The sequence below is a fragment of the Mus pahari genome, chromosome 12, assembly GCF_900095145.1.
Source record: "Mus pahari chromosome 12, PAHARI_EIJ_v1.1, whole genome shotgun sequence".
Taxonomy (NCBI): Eukaryota; Metazoa; Chordata; class Mammalia; order Rodentia; family Muridae; genus Mus; species Mus pahari.
In genome coordinates, this window is record NC_034601.1 from 70,772,013 (window position 1) to 70,788,236 (window position 16,224).

General features: G+C 37.9%; 1 protein-coding gene across 1 annotated transcript in view; it reads left to right on the forward strand.

Annotated features, from left to right (window-relative positions):
* The first annotated feature begins 436 nt into the window (after positions 1-436).
* Chodl (chondrolectin) overlaps positions 437-16,224 on the forward strand; it is a 19,697-nt gene continuing 3,909 nt past the window's right edge. Inside the window, exons 1-5 of the mRNA XM_021209409.1 lie at positions 437-935; positions 10,505-10,814; positions 10,927-11,084; positions 13,281-13,367; positions 15,386-15,488. Of these exons, the coding sequence (XP_021065068.1) occupies positions 857-935; positions 10,505-10,814; positions 10,927-11,084; positions 13,281-13,367; positions 15,386-15,488 (737 nt within the window). The 5' untranslated portion in view covers positions 437-856. The remainder of the gene's footprint in view (positions 936-10,504; positions 10,815-10,926; positions 11,085-13,280; positions 13,368-15,385; positions 15,489-16,224) is intronic.

The window sequence follows — 16,224 nt, forward strand, 5'->3', positions numbered from 1 at the left end:
TGGCTTCCACTCTGCCAATCCATCTTAAATAGTGGCTAGTGCCCCGCATCTCACCATACATATGATCAAGCAATTTAGCAGAAAAAGAGAAAGGCCCTGAAACTTGGCATCCCTGTGGACATTTATCTCTGAGAAAACCAAATGGAGCCAACTTTTGCCCGAGTTTAATAGCAAAGCTGTCACATTTTACACAAATGAGTATTGAAGTCTGTTGGCAAATGGGAAGGGGGTGGGGACCGGGGAGTGGAGGAGGAGGGACTGCTGACTGGACTCTTTTCAAAGTGGCTCCAGTTTTTAGGGGAGGGGCCAGATGCTCCGCTTGGCAGGAGGGACGAAGTAGTTAAAATGATTACTAGCTAGAGGTTGGAACCCCAGGCTCTGGGCATATATAAGAGTGTGCCGCCAGCGCAGAGCGGCTGTTGCTGTTGCTGCTGCTGCTGCTGCTGCTGCTGCTGCTGCTGCTGCTGCTGTTGGAGCCACAACCCGGGTACACCAGCTCAGTCCCTTAGAACACAGAGACCTGAGAAGGAAGGGAAGGCAGCTCCTTAGGTTTGCGTTAGAACTCCCGTTTCACCTTTCCATCAGATACAGACATAGGAACTCTTAACACTGTCCCCTGCTCCCAGACACGCCCACGGTGTCCTGCACTCCAGCCCAGTGCGGCACGGGGCAGCCTGGCAGAAGGTCCTCCCTAAAGGCGATGTTTACAGGGATCCTAGCTCCTGCGTTGGGAAGGAGGGAGTAGGACCCAGCAGGAAAGCAAGGAAGCTGCCGGTGAGAGCCACCTCTGGTGGCCGTGCTGCGGGAGGACCTCTTCTTTCCTCAACTGGACACCTGCTGCAGAAGGCTCGCCACGATGATCCGCATCCCCTCGCTATTGCTGGGAGCTGCGCTGCTCTGCGCCCAGGGAGCCTTTGCCCGAAGGGTGGTCAGCGGTGAGTCAGGACAGCAAAAAAAACAAGGGACTTGGGATTCTGGGGCGGTATGGGGTACTCTGCACTAGGGTGGGGATTCCTTCTAGACTTGGAAAACTGTACTTAGTAAGGCGTCCAGAGAGATGGTGGAAAACCTGTTATTCTTTCACCTTCTCCCTGCATAACAGAAAAGTTTCCTGGTTTTTTGGAGCGCCTTCTTCTATAGTTGGGGAGCAAGCTTAAGCTAAATAGGGAACAGCTCAGTCTCTTCAGGGCAAGAGTCTCTAGTTTATTTGGAAGCTGGAGAGTGGAGCACAGGCAGACAGGACTGAGGCACCTGTGAGAGGGGTGTGGTAGAGCCTGGTTGACCGTGCTTGAACATTGAGGAGCTGCTGCAGCATGAACGCCACCTCCTGTTGGTCTGGCTCTAATCCAGCCAGGGAGCTCACAAGGATGGTTTCTGAGACCAGCCCAGTCCAGATGTCTGAGTTTGCAGCCTTTGTTCTCAGGAGGACTGATGATGAACAGGGGAGAGCTATTGCCATGTCGCCTTCGCTTTTGGACTTAGTTTCAAATTTAGAAAACCCAGGAAACACCTCTTGGAGCTGGGTGGAGGTTTGTTTTGAGATGTTCGTGGTGATGAATTTGGATTTGCTCAAACAGCAGGTGCACAATTAAGTCTCTCAAATCAGTGAAAGGTCAAAATTGCCAAACTTCCTTGCTTTGTCTCTTGATTTCCGCCCCCACCCGCACACACACCCGGTGTTCAATGTCATCCACACCGTATCCATCTTCCCTTAAGTTTGGGAAAAGTCTTTTAAAGCTCTTCTGTGTTTGAGGCAAATGTGAACAGCATCGCACAGGGCAGCTAAACAGCCACCCATCGAGAAAGCTCTTGCTATGCTCATCAAACTGTTGGAGTGCATTTGTTGAATGTTGCTTCTAACATATAAGGCCAACGTGGTTCCTCTGAAAGATTATCCATCTGTACAGTAGGTGTCGCCGATAAAAAGGTTGAGTTCAGAAAACAGACCTTTAGAATCTAGCATATTCAGGTTGCCTCTGACTTTCTCCTCAGCAGATATTTCACTCAGTCAGATACAATTCAGTCTCCTAGAACTATTTACAGGGTGTTCAAAGTCTATGAGTTTAAGTCCCTTTCCTTCCTAATTTAACAGAAGATAAAGAACTGCATGGAGATCTATCTGGTGGAACAAACTATTTCACGACATTTGTTTGAGTTTTATATGCAAATAAATGAATAGCAAAAAAATTGTACTTCGAACTAATGACACTTTAAAAGCAAATAGAAGCATTTAACTAACTTAAATAATGATTTTTGTTGTCTTCTTATTTAAATACATTAAAGTTTTGAGGGATGGAGAGATATTCAAAGTAGAAAATAGAACTCAAGTACTTTGTTGATGAAAAGTTTAATTTCCAATATAGTTCTACACAAATTATTCCAAATTTTTGGCTAGGATTTTTTTGACAATTCATAGGCATCTTGAAGGTGGTATCTGGAAAATTTCTAAGTAACTGATCATGATTTATTGATTTAGTATAAATGATGATGTTGACTTGAGATTAAAACAACTACTTAGATATGTTTTTCTTATGGATAATTTGATTTTTTCATGTTGAAATTTATCCATCTATAAACTGATTTCTGAGTCATAGGATTTGATTAATTCTAGCTGTTACTGGCTGAGCAGAGAGCAGTCTAAAATCTGTTATTTTTGAAGCAATATTTCCTAACATGTCCACTGTCTGCCTGTTGATATTTGTTATGAATGATGTAGCAACTATTTTATGCCACTAGGGACTGGTTACCAAGTCTGAAGAGAATTGAGACAGCTTCTTTGCCTTCCACTATTTGGAACATACTTAGAACACATGGAAAATTATTTGTGTTTATTAAATTTTGAGACAAAAATGTATAATTACTGTGCAATATCAAATAATTTTTACATACGCACTATGATCTCAAAAGACAGATACTGACAAACTAAATCTCTGGATATGTTTTTCATATTTCAAAACATCAACAAGATACATTATAATCCTTTAAGCACACCATTTTAAAGGTAAAATATTTTAGGGAAAAATACATTTTGAGTAGCTTCACTATCAGCTGATCTACAAAAGATTTAATAGTATCTGATGTAATAAGACAGTACACAGACACACATAGCGGACTCTGATGATAATAATCATTGCATTTACTGAATTTGTGGTTCATGGGAAACTAATTTGAGGATTTGAATTGTGTGGAGATTTCTTACTCCACACAGATGTGTGGAGGACATCTGTTGCATCTATTTAAACACTCAGTTCAGAAAGTCACTAGCTGCTGATATTTTTCTTATGACGACCTCTTAAGACTTTTTCTTATGGTATAATATGAAAAAGGGAGATTAAAATTTGAGGTCTCTAGTTTGGGAGACTATGTTTGGAAGCAAGTGACATTTTCAAAAGATTTGTTATTTTAACAAACTTTTTGTTTCTCTTTTAGAGTTGAAAGCACTGGTCCTCCACACCCTCATGCTGTGCTGTGGCATTAACCATATTTCAGGTGTCCCTTGCATTTCTCGAGAACTCTCTTACATGTGCAGCTTTAACTCTACTACAGTGGAGATACACTTTACTATGAAGGCTGAGTGGAAGCAGACGCTTAGGAACAGGGGTGTTAGGCCTGGTACTGACGTCAGCAATTCATGCTCTTCAGAGTCAGACATAATTTAAATGCACAATTTAACCAGTCACTCTCCACTAACTTTTCTCAGCCTATGACTTTTAAGTCATTCTCCTCCATAATTTCATAGAGAATAAAGAACTCTCTATTCACTATAGAGAGACCTAGCTGGGAGCCAATTATATGCAGCGCCCCCCTTTTATCGTGAAGAGACGGTAGAATATTGCATAAGTGATGAGCAGTAAGTAGCTTTCAAACGTGCTTTAATAGTAAGGAATATATAAATGAAACTGCAGAGCATATTCAAGCTCACAGAAAGATTCCATGACATCATCAAAGTCGAAAATGATGACAGTGCAAATTGCAAAGATGCAATTATTTTAAGTATCTCTTGGGCAAGAAGGGAGCAAATTAATCTTATTACTAGGCATTTAATAAACTACCCATCTATCATAGGCATTATTCCTTACTGGCTATTCATCATTATCTTATGGTAGCAATATCTATACATTAATGCTAGAAAAGCATCTATAATTTAAAAAAAAAAAGGATTCTGAAAGGGGATAGCCAGCTGATGCTTCATTAGTTATTTCTACTATTTAAAACTCTCTTCTTCAATGAGAGGAGAGGCCCTTGGTCTTGAGAAGAATAGGGGAATGGCAGGGCCGGGAGGCAGGAGTGGGTGGGTTGGGGAAGAGGGGGTGGGGAGAGTATAGGGGATTTTCAGAGAGGAAACTAAGAAAGGGGGTAGCATTTGAAATGTAAATGAAGAAAATATCTAATTTTAAAAAAAGAAAAAAAGAAATATAAGACATGAAATAAACAAAACCTGTCTTCTTCTGTGTTAGATCTTTAGTTCATAGACATGTGCAATCACTTAGACAACTGTAAGGTGAAGTCTTTAAAATCTGTTTCAATGTACACTACAATAATCTGAGTACAGTGACCATTTTTATATTTGATACATTCAACTTAGGCCTTAATTGTCAAATTGATAAAATAAAATGACATCATATATAGTGATGTCTCATCTGCTATTTTATTTTATAACACACACACATATATGTGTATATATATATATATATATATATATATATATATATAGAGAGAGAGAGAGAGAGAGAGAGAGAGAGAGAGAGAGAGATTTGTCCTTAAATTAACTTTGATCTCATTATTCAACATGAAATATTCACACTCAGAAATAAGTTCCCAGTGCACAATCCTGTGCTTATACCAGCTATCAATAACTCACCAATGGCTATATTAGATGAATGTATCTAACACAGAAGAGACACATGGCATGTAACAAAACCCTTTATTAATAAAGTGTCTTAACTGTCTATTGCTTCAGACACATACGGAGAAGCATAGACCCAGAGCTCCCAGGGACTAAACCACCAACCAATGAGTACTCATGGCTCCATGTGCATATCTAGCAGAGGATGGCCTTATCAATGGGAAGGCCCTTGGTCCTGTGAAGGCTCTATGCCCCAGTGTAGGGAAATGCTAGGGCAGTGAGGCAGGAGCGGGGGTGGGGGAGAACACTCATAGAAGCAGGTGGAGGGGGAATGGGATAGGGGGGTTGCAGAGGGGAAACCAGGAAAGGGGATAACATTTGAAATGTAAACAAATAAAATATCCAATTTAAAAAAAGAAGAAGAAGAAAATGGGTAACAGAAAGTCACCCAAGCCTGAGTTTGCAACTATAAGCTGCGTGTGGACAAATTATTAAACTCTCTCTATGCCTCCCTTCCTTATTTTAGAGATGGGATGAGAAAATCTACATTACACATTGGCTGGGAAGATTGAAAGCCTTTTAATAAGTCTGTGTCTTGTGGGTGTAGAGAGGGTAGGAGGAAGGGCTTGGCTTGGTAAGCCCTGTGTCTAGAGTTGAACCTTCTAGGGGCAAAGTTACCTTCTCTAGTTGAATAGTTAATCAGCAGGATCTCTTAGTTGTGTATCAACAGATTTGATTTTCCCACTTCTTCTAAAGGTGCTAATTGTATTGGAAGTGATGTCTCAAATATTTCAAGTTATTAATCAGTCTGAGACAATTATTACATTTTCAGGCAATTATTATCACTAGCTTGATGAAGCATATAGCCTGTTAGTGATTAAAGTAAGAAAAATGATCATGAAAGTTTTGCTCATTCTAACTTCCTTCAGTTCTGCTGGACTCAAAATACTACCTTTTGATTGACTTCTTGAACTCTGCAGTCATATTATTATATGGGTTTCCATTCAAAATCTTTATTTCTATTTTAAATATAAGGAAATAAAATATGAGACCACTCTCTTCTCAGAAAGCCTGCTGTGTCTTGGGGGGATAAATAAGAAAGGCTGCTGCCACCACCATCCCTGAAGTGACCCAATATGGCACATTTCATTTTCTTAGTGCCAAAGAATAGATTCCAGCTGTAGTGCACTCTGCAATTAAGTGAATCACAATATTCATCTTTCATAAATAATTTAATTTTAGTAAATCTGTCTTAACATCAAACAAAAATTAAGAAATTGGTGTACTCTTGTGAACTGCAACACAGAACACTTAGACTAAATGGGACTTTGTTTCATTTAGTTAACAATAATTGGCTTTATTCTCAGAGCTCATGCAACATAGGATTGCAATACCACCAAGTGTTTTAGTATGCTTTGAGGGGGATAGGAAAGAATTATAGAAAAAGATCACTTCTTGGATTCTAGTTGAGAACCTTAAGTTTAGCCAGTCTGGCTTAGGTGAGAATGATCATGTTGTCCCCCTTTTTTTTATATTTTTCAGTTTTTAAAATTTTTTGTTAAAGCATACCAATTTTTAAAATCAAGTGGATCATAACTGAAGAAAAGAAATTTATATGTTATCTATATTTTGATTGAACAACATGATCTATATGTAATACTTAACTAATGTTGGTTACATTTTATTATAGTTAAGCTGGATGAGGAAATAATTGACAACCTCACAGCTGCTGAGCATTGTACAAGTATTTTAAATGACATAAAACCAAGTTACTGTTTCTATTCAAGAAGAAACAAATTATCATAACTTTGTGAGTTTACCCCTGCTTTCTTATAATTGCTAAAGCCATTTTCAAGTTTTGCCAACATTTGTGTATGAAAACTAAGATACTTAATTATGGAAATGACAACAGAATATTACTTGTGACAATGACAGAGATGTTTAATAGTCACTACTAAGAATTATCTGTAAATAAAAGTACATAACTAGGTTTTGCTCAGTGTGTGTTTCTATATATACATATCTAATATGGGTAAATATTTCTCTCTATAAATCTATGCAAATTTACTTGAGAAAATTAAATACTAAAGTAATTCTTAAATGTAGAGATTATTTAGTTCCAGGTACTTAATCAGAACATTTTCATAAAAGTACACAAGACTCTCTTGGATGTCTGTTTTCATCAATGTTTCTGGAATCCAGAGTGAAAAGTCTTTTCAGATAAGCCAAAAATTAAGGTGATTTTCAAGTAGAGATTCTGAATTGGGACTTCTGTAGAGTCAGATAGTACGAGTATAAACTCAGGGTAGCATAAACCACTGTGTGACTTACAGAAAATTTACCCCGCCCATTAACTATTTCTGGAAGATTTTATTTGAATATGATATTTAAATCTAAATGTCAGGGAAAGATTTCATGTAAGCGGAGACCATCGTCGGGAGGCCATCGTCGCTATTCTCTAGGAAGGCAGGCTTTTCCAGGAGTGGGAAAGCCACATCGGATCTGCCCTAGCAGAGCTTGCCTGGGAATTAGGGCAGCATTTGTTTCCCAGCTGTTCGAGTTCCGCTGTGACAGCAGCCAAACGGAATCAGCAGAAGTGCAGCAGCAAGCTCCGTAGCTCCAGCCTCTGCTCATTTTGCCACGACTTGGACCAAATGTGCACAGTAAGGTGGAAATCAGTAGAAAAGTAGAACTATGCGTAAAAGCATTCAGCCTATCCGCATCCACTGATTCTACATTAAGCCATAACGATTGTGCAGTATGCCTATAATTCCCAAGAAACTGCCTTGCTCTCCCTGACCTGGTAGGAGCTTTTTAGCTCAAACATGAAGAGTCAGCTGGTACTCATCCAAGGTCCTCTGGGTTAACATCTCTGTTCTTGCTAATAAAAGACTTCTGTCTTGACTCCTCCGGGGGCCCTCTTTTGTGCTGCCATCCTCCTCTCTATTGTTCATTTATTGAGAACATGAACCACTCCATCTATAGGGAAAGATTGCCTGGCATAGAGTGATAAGCCTGGCAACATATTCAGGACCCATCTAGCATTAGGTGTGGATTTTGAAAAACACAATTCTTTTTATTTTTTTATTGGTTATTTTATTTATCTACATTTCAACTGTTATCCCCCTCCCCAATTTCCCTCCTGCAAACTCCCTATTCCAATCCCCCATCCCCTGCTTCTATGAGGGTGCTCCTCCACCCATCCACCCAATTTCACCTCACTGCCCTGGCATTCTCTGACACTGAGGCATTGAGCCTCCACCGGACCAAGGGACTGCCCTGCCATTGCTGCCAGATAAAGTCATGCTCTGCTACATACATATCTGGAGCCATGAGTCCCTCCATTTGTACTTTTTAGTTGGTGGTAAAATGCAATTCTTATCTAGGCATCATTAGTCATTTTCTTTACAATGTAACATAACAGTATTAGAGATTTCTGCATCATACTTAGAGCCCTCCTAACATTCTATTATATAAGTGTTATCTCTATTTTATAAATGAGTAAATGTCTATTATATTTTATGTATTTGGTGTATATAATAAACCAGGGATGAACTTATCTTTTAATATATCAAAGATAATGAGTGGTGAGTATATAAATCATATCAAGGTAGCCTCTTAAGGAGCCCTAATTTTGTTACATATAAATCCAAGTTACTCACCAAAACTATCTTGTTATTCTGTTTCTCTTTCCATTGAGATCTTGCAAAGTAATCTTTTATTTAAAGCAGTATTTAAAAATGCTTGAGTGAAATACAAGGCTAAATGTCTTAGGGGTGAAAATTTGGAACTCGAACACTCGGGGGAATGTAGCTAAGATAATTTTGGAAACTTAGAAATATGTAAAGGATGGACTAGATGACAATAGGGTGAGAGCTTGCTTCTTAAATACAATAATGAAAATATAGGCTTGTAAGAATCATTGGAATTTTATAAGGAACAACTATTTTAGACAGCGAAATCACCACAAAACTTAATCATAGGAATAACTTTTCAAAATTATTCATGATTTATAATAGAAAGGATCATTGCTATTTTTATTGCCTCCTGTCAATGCGTATTTATTTAAGGCTTATTTGTTCTACTAAAATCTTTAAGCTCATTCCCATGACCATTTTTACAGATATATAATTTGTTTTAAAGTTACTTTGGCTTGTATATTAATCTGTTGGCACTTTTCCGTGTATTGCTCCAGAGTTCACATTCCACTTAGACAGCTTGCTGAATTGCTAAATAACTCTTTTATGTTTCCTTCCTTTGTCAAGATCCTGACTTTTTAAGATCCTATCTTATTTTAAGGTCCTATCTTAAATACTGTTGTGGGAATAATGGTCATCTGCTGATTTCTGCTTGCTCTGGCCTTGAATGTCATTTCTTATCACAACTTGAAGTCTCAGGGGCTGGGGTATTGTTTCCATGTTGGTATGATATAGTTGCTCAGCATGACAGACCGCAATCAGGAGTAAAAAAATTGCAAATGCTTCATGTATCCCAGTATTTAAGCGTGGTCCCTCACCCTACATGTGACAACTTTTCACGCATACTACAAAATTCAATAGACAGTATAAGAGAATGACAAACATCTTACATGGGTACTGGGAATAAACACTCAGGTCTTCGTGCTTACACAGCAAACATTCTACCCATAGAGCGTCTCCCAAGTCCAGTTACTTTTATAAATTGAAAATAATAGACTAGAAAGGCAAACTTTCTGAACTTACAGAAAGAACTTTGCCAGTTCCTTGAGAATGTCACACAGGATAATTTTTATCATATTCAGCTCTACTATTCTCCTTAATTCCTTTCAGATCTTCTACTCTACCCCTTCCCAACTTCATGCCTGCTTCTTTTTAAAATTCATAACTAATCAACTCTAATTTGTGCTGTCCATATACCTCTTGGTGCGAGACCATCCAATCAAACAATTAAAGAGAACTGACTGACTCTCCCCAAGAAACTATCAGTTGTCCATAGTTTCTTAAAGATGGAGCCTCATGCACTCCATAATGAAATGCTGACTGACTTTATTTTGAGCAGGTCTTGTGTAGGCAATTACAACTGCTGTGGGTTCCTGAGTCTAGTGGTCCCGTCATGTCTAAAAAACAGTTTTGACCTCATCCTCCCTAATCTTTGGCTCTTACACTTTTCTACACCTTTTCCAAGGCCTTGGGTAGGAGGGTCTGACATAGATGTCCTATTGCTGGCAGAGCCCTCTGTAATCACCCTTTCTTTGTTGAGTTTCTGTGATAACCAACAACTTCTGTACAGAGACACTTTTCTGATGTGGTGCACCATTCTATGAGTAGAGACATGTGCGTTTAGAGGGAAGGTTTGATAATATGTATACTCACCAAAAACAACAGTTGTAGCTTCACCTTGGTGGCCTGTGAACTCCCCAATTATTAGGTCTTGACCAAATTTGCAATACTGGGCATGCATGCATTTTATTCTGGAGAGGCAGGACTTAAATCCAGTCAGAGAGTATTTGTTTACACTCACAGCTATCATGCCACTATTGCACCCATGGACATACTTTGGAGAAAAGAATTCTTAATGTTTTCTGTTTTGAATTGTTCTTTTGTAATCTACATCAAACTTTATTAATAGAGACCTCACAATCAATTTGTCTGTTTGTTTATTTATTTATTTTTGTTTTAGGTCAAAAGGTGTGTTTTGCTGATGTGAAACATCCCTGCTACAAAATGGCCTACTTCCATGAACTGTCCAGCCGGGTGAGCTTCCAGGAAGCACGGCTGGCTTGTGAAAGTGAAGGAGGTGTACTCCTCAGTCTTGAGAATGAAGCTGAACAGAAGTTAATAGAGAGCATGCTGCAGAACCTGACAAAACCTGGAACAGGTATTTCAGATGGTGACTTCTGGATAGGCCTTTTGAGAAGCGGAGATGGCCAAACATCAGGTGCCTGCCCAGATCTCTACCAGTGGTCTGATGGAAGCAGCTCCCAGTTCCGGTAAGCTATGACTAGATTCTGAAGTGTTAATTTGAACCCCGCTGGAGTCAATGTGGCAAAAGAAAAGCTATGATACATGTTGTTAAGTGTCTCCATGGGTCTCTGTTTGTAGAAACTGGTACACTGATGAACCTTCTTGTGGAAGTGAAAAATGTGTAGTCATGTATCATCAACCAACTGCCAATCCTGGCCTAGGAGGTCCCTACCTTTACCAGTGGAATGATGACAGGTGCAACATGAAGCACAATTACATCTGCAAATATGAACCAGGTAAAAGACATCCATAGCTATGGTAGATTTTTGTGCATGTTTGTTCATAGGAGACTTTGTCTTTATAGTTCCCAGCCGTCTCTGTTATTCCTAGGAAAGAGGCATTACCCCACAGCTTGCCCTGTTAATGGACTGAAGTACATTGTTTGCGGTAGAGTCAACCTAGCAGTGGGCTGAGCAAAGGGGAATAGGTAGAAACCATTTGTGGGCAAAGGTGTTTCCAAGAGAAAATAATAATGTATACAAGGACCAAACTGTTCTCATATTTTGTAAATGACCAATGTCTAGATGAAAATATCTTAAAAACTGAGACTGTAATGAAGGTAGGCATAGGCTACCAATGTGCCTACGGACATACACAGGTGCGAGCCATAGTTCCTTGGTTTATTCCTGCTGCATTTAGGGGAGTGAAGCATCTTTCTTCAGGCATGTCAGTATATCATGTCATAGCATAATGCTTTCCGTGTGGTCCTTTAGTTGAGTGTAATGTCTTTCACCATAGTTAAAAGGATTAATTTCACATTATTACTCTGATTTGTATCCTTAGAAAAATGACACTTTCGTCATTTTTCTTTTGTCTTGTGCCGTAACTGGGGAAATTGCCTTGACCCAAGGCATGTTATTGTGGCTTCCTGTTGAAATAGTGAAACTGAGTTACTTTAATAAGACACTTCAGTTGAGTTGGAATTTCACCTAAGAGAAGGACTAATCAAAGATGTGCAAACATATATTTGATCCTCTTAGACACTCGAGTTAGAAACTTAAGCTTTGACATATTTCTTTCTCTATTTTTCTCCACAATGTTGGAAAGGGTCGTATTAACTTTTCTGAAGGATTGTCCGCATGACCTCAAAATGTGTACCCATAAAAGGCAATTATAACCAAGTATCAATGTGCCTATTATTCTTTTGAAATTACACAATTTCTTTTCTCATAAAGCCATGAAGCACAAGAGATTATTGGATTAGACTTACTCCTGTGTTTATCCTTCTCTCCAGTATATTAGCCAACTTTTTATATCCCCGGGGAGTTTATACTTTGCCCTGGGTTGCTGTCATTACACTCTTGAAAGCCTTTGCAAACTCAGTCTGTTATTTATTTATATTCTTCCTAATTGTGACTTAGGGAAATACAATTGAAATTCTGTGATATTTTAAATGTGCTGTAACACTCGACATTTATTAATGTCAAAATTTTAGTATTCATTATATTATTAATTATTATTTAGTAACTATGATTTAGTACTTGTCAATGTCAAGGGTTAAAATGAGTATAATTAAGTAATATGTATGTATTTATGTACATGTTATATGCTTGATCAGTTTGAAATGTATTATTTACTTTCCTATTTTCACTTCCATATACTATCTAATTGCATGGCCAATAATGTTGAAAATGTTTTTAAAAATTACCCTGGTTATTCAGAAATGGGATACTTCAATTTTAAGTTTTTTTTTCTCCTCTACTGAAACACATACATATTATTTCAGTTCACTGATATCATTTTTTTCATGTCCATACTTCTAAATGTATTATTTGTGCTAAATTTGCCTTCTGGGGCTGTTTACATCTCAAATAATATCCCTCTTCCTGAGTACTTCTCCACACACACACACACACGCCTCAATCCCATCTACCCTCACCCTCATCCCCTTTGCTTCTATGAGGGTGTTCCCTCACTCACTCACCCACTCCTGACCCACCACTCCAGCATCCCCCTACACTGGGGCATCAAACCTCCACGGGACCAAGAGCCTCCCCTCAATTGATGTCAGATAAGGCCATCCTCTGCTACATATGTATCTGGAGCCATGGGTCCCTCCATGTATACTCCTTGGTTGGTGGTCTAGTCCCTGGGAGCTCTGGGTAGTTCACAAATTATTGTGTATTCCTGTAACCCTTCATCATTACTGACTGTAGCAGGATAATTTAAGTGCTGCACCACTCTTGGTTGTTAATGAAGTTTGGGTTATAAAGGGAATTCATCAAATTGGTTCTTTTGTTTAAACATAATTAAATATTGACAACTGTTAGTTGATTTTTTTGTACATTTAAATTCAGAATGTATATTTGCCTGCAAACTATTCAGAAATCAAAATCAACCTTCTTTCTTGTTTGTTGATACATTTTACTTTAATTGGCACTTGCATTTTCTTGTATAATTATTATTCATGATTCCTATGCTAATTATTACAGAGATTCATCCAACAGAGCCCGCTGAAAAGCCATATCTTACAAACCAACCTGAAGATACCCATGAGAATGTGGTTGTTACTGAAGCAGGTGATTTTCTCCTGAGCCTTTTAACTCTCACCCACAGAACCATGCTTTGGACCATTTTAACCCCAGTGAAATTTTTTGTGTGTGTGTTTCAGGGATGTGGTACGTTAATTATGGTCCCGCTGACACGTTTGAACTACATTAGACATAATTATGCAATGGTACATTTTTAGAAAGAAAACCTTAAAATTTCTATTTGAAATCGAACCATCTAGTATAAAAGCAAGTGAACAACAGTGACACCTGTATCTACAAAGTATTTCCTAATATAATCTGGTGTCTATCATTTCAACTAACTTGTTTAGTGGCTTAGAACAACAGTAGTTTGCTGTTGAATGTACAGGGCTCATCCGAGGTAGTGATGAGGAATAAATAAGGCTGATTGTAGCTTCTATTGACTTCCATGGTATAAAATCCTCTATGAGACCATTTTCACAGTATCACTATGATATTACTGTGTGGCATGTTGGAAGGGCTGTGCACAATGGGCTCTCTATCCCACTGTCACCCCAGATGACAGAGTAAAAAACACATCCAATCCTGATGTGAGTTCCCTATTAGATAGAAACTCCTCTTAATAGTCCTTAGACTTAAAAAAATAAATAAATAACTTAACCACATGGAAAGAAATGTCTTATCTATTTCTTTTGTTAATATTGGTCCAAAGACCCAAGTGTTTCAAAAATCAATTACTCCTAGATATAATTTTGTATTTTTTCATTAGTATCGGAAATATTAACAGTAATTTGAAAAGAAAGTATATCACAGATCCTTAAAATGTTTCCTGGACCTGGTGAAGGCTCAGGGAGAGGGCTGATCACAGCCACTCGTGTCTACATTTTAATCCTAGCATGTGGGGCACACACACACACACACACACACACACACACACACACACACGCACACACACACAAGGAATAAGTAAAGAAAGGGATCTTGCAGCACTTGGAGTGGGGAGTGAGGGCTGACTTAGATTAAAATAAAGTGAATTCACACATGAACTTAAAAATATGCTAAACAGCAAGGTATCTCTGAATTACCAATAACTAAGTCTCTTTAAACACACCCCTTAGCAAAAGAATGGATGAGCAGGATGCGCAGTGAAGTGAACTAACTATGGCCCACAGTTGTCAGAATCATGAACATTTGTGATAGTGTGAACGAACTTTTAGTTTGTAAGCCAAATGTTGTGTTCCTCAACGTGTCCTTTTGCAGATATGTGTTAAGGCTTTGTGCTTTTTCTGTTTCAGATATCTGCTTTTAACATCATTCATAATAGTAAACATAATTAAAATCATTAGTAAATAATTAAACTACAGATATTTTATTCTTATTTTATCCTCTTCTAATATATACAATATTTATAAAAATCATGGTTAATAAAGTCACTTCATGCTCTGTACATGTTGAATGTTGGTAAGTTTCTTTAAAATATATGAAGAATACCTGTCATTATGGAGTGTGATAGAGTAGGGTTAGAATAGCGCTTATTTTCAGAGTTTAATAAAATAATGCTGTTGTCTCCCGAGTCTTATGTCTCTAGGTTAGGACTGTGTCACTGCATATATGTGTTTATTTGTCACTTAATCCCAAATGCTTCCACTTTATCATGACACTGAGCTCATTGAGTAAGAGAATTCATTATCTTCTAGGTGAACAATGATTACAATAATTGTTATGCCTTAGCATAAAATCTTTAGTTGTCCAATGATTCAGAAAATTAATAAAATGAGACATGTAAGATTAATGCATTTTGAAAATTAGCTCATGTTGGAATCACAAATGTAATAGAAATTTTAAAACCATGCATATTTAATTGAGCATGTCAACCAGGGCATTACAATTTTGTTTGGACTTTTTTCAAAGCATCCATATATTTTTAATAAAGCTTTGTACTTGGAATTTACTTATTTTGGCAAGTATTATATTTTACCTTAATCTTTAGGGAGATGTGTTTATAACCTTGTGTTGGGGTCCTTCCTGAGCTATCACTGAACACTAAGATTATTTTTCTTTTGTAGGCATAATTCCCAATCTAATCTATGTTATTATACCAACGATTCCGCTGCTCTTACTGATACTGGTTGCTTTGGGAACCTGCTGTTTCCAGATGTTGCATAAAAGGTAAAAACAAAACAAAACAAAACAAAAAACATATTGCTGTCCAGATAATTAAGGAAAAAAAAACTTGAAATATATTTTGAGGCATCTTTAAAAAAATGTTACTAAGTTTTTAACTTATTTTAAAGAGTTTTAGTGTTCTTAGCTGTGAGTAAAATTCCAGCACGTAGAACTGTAGTGCATCCTTGGATTTAATGAGGCGCCCAGAGTCTTCTCTATACTTCCTAAGTCCTGTGGACTGCGTTCACCTTTCGGTTCCTTTTGTTTCGGGCAGGAAGATGGTGTGTCAGCTTTACTTGTCTTGTGTTGTACAGTTACTGTGTGTTGTGGATCTGAAGTTCTAGTGGTTGTCACCTCATACGAGATGCACTATAGCATCCAGTCTCTGGACTGGTAAATTAAAAAAAAAAAATAATGTTAAGCCTTTCAATCAGTTTAGAGGTATACTTGTAGTATAAATTCAACATTCAAATCATAGCCTCCTTTTTTATTTCAAAAAGACATCTTTGGATTAGGAAATTAAGTGTCGTTATAAAGATAGCAAGGTGAGTGTGGTAGTTTGAAAGGTTGAGACAGGATTATCATGAATGTAAAGCCAGCTTAAGTGACCATTTTTTAATAATAATAATAATAATAATAATAATAAAGGAAAAGCATTATTTTCCTAACACACATACACTCACACACACATACACATTCTCTCTCTCTCTCTCTCTCTCTCTCTCTCTCTCTCTCTCTC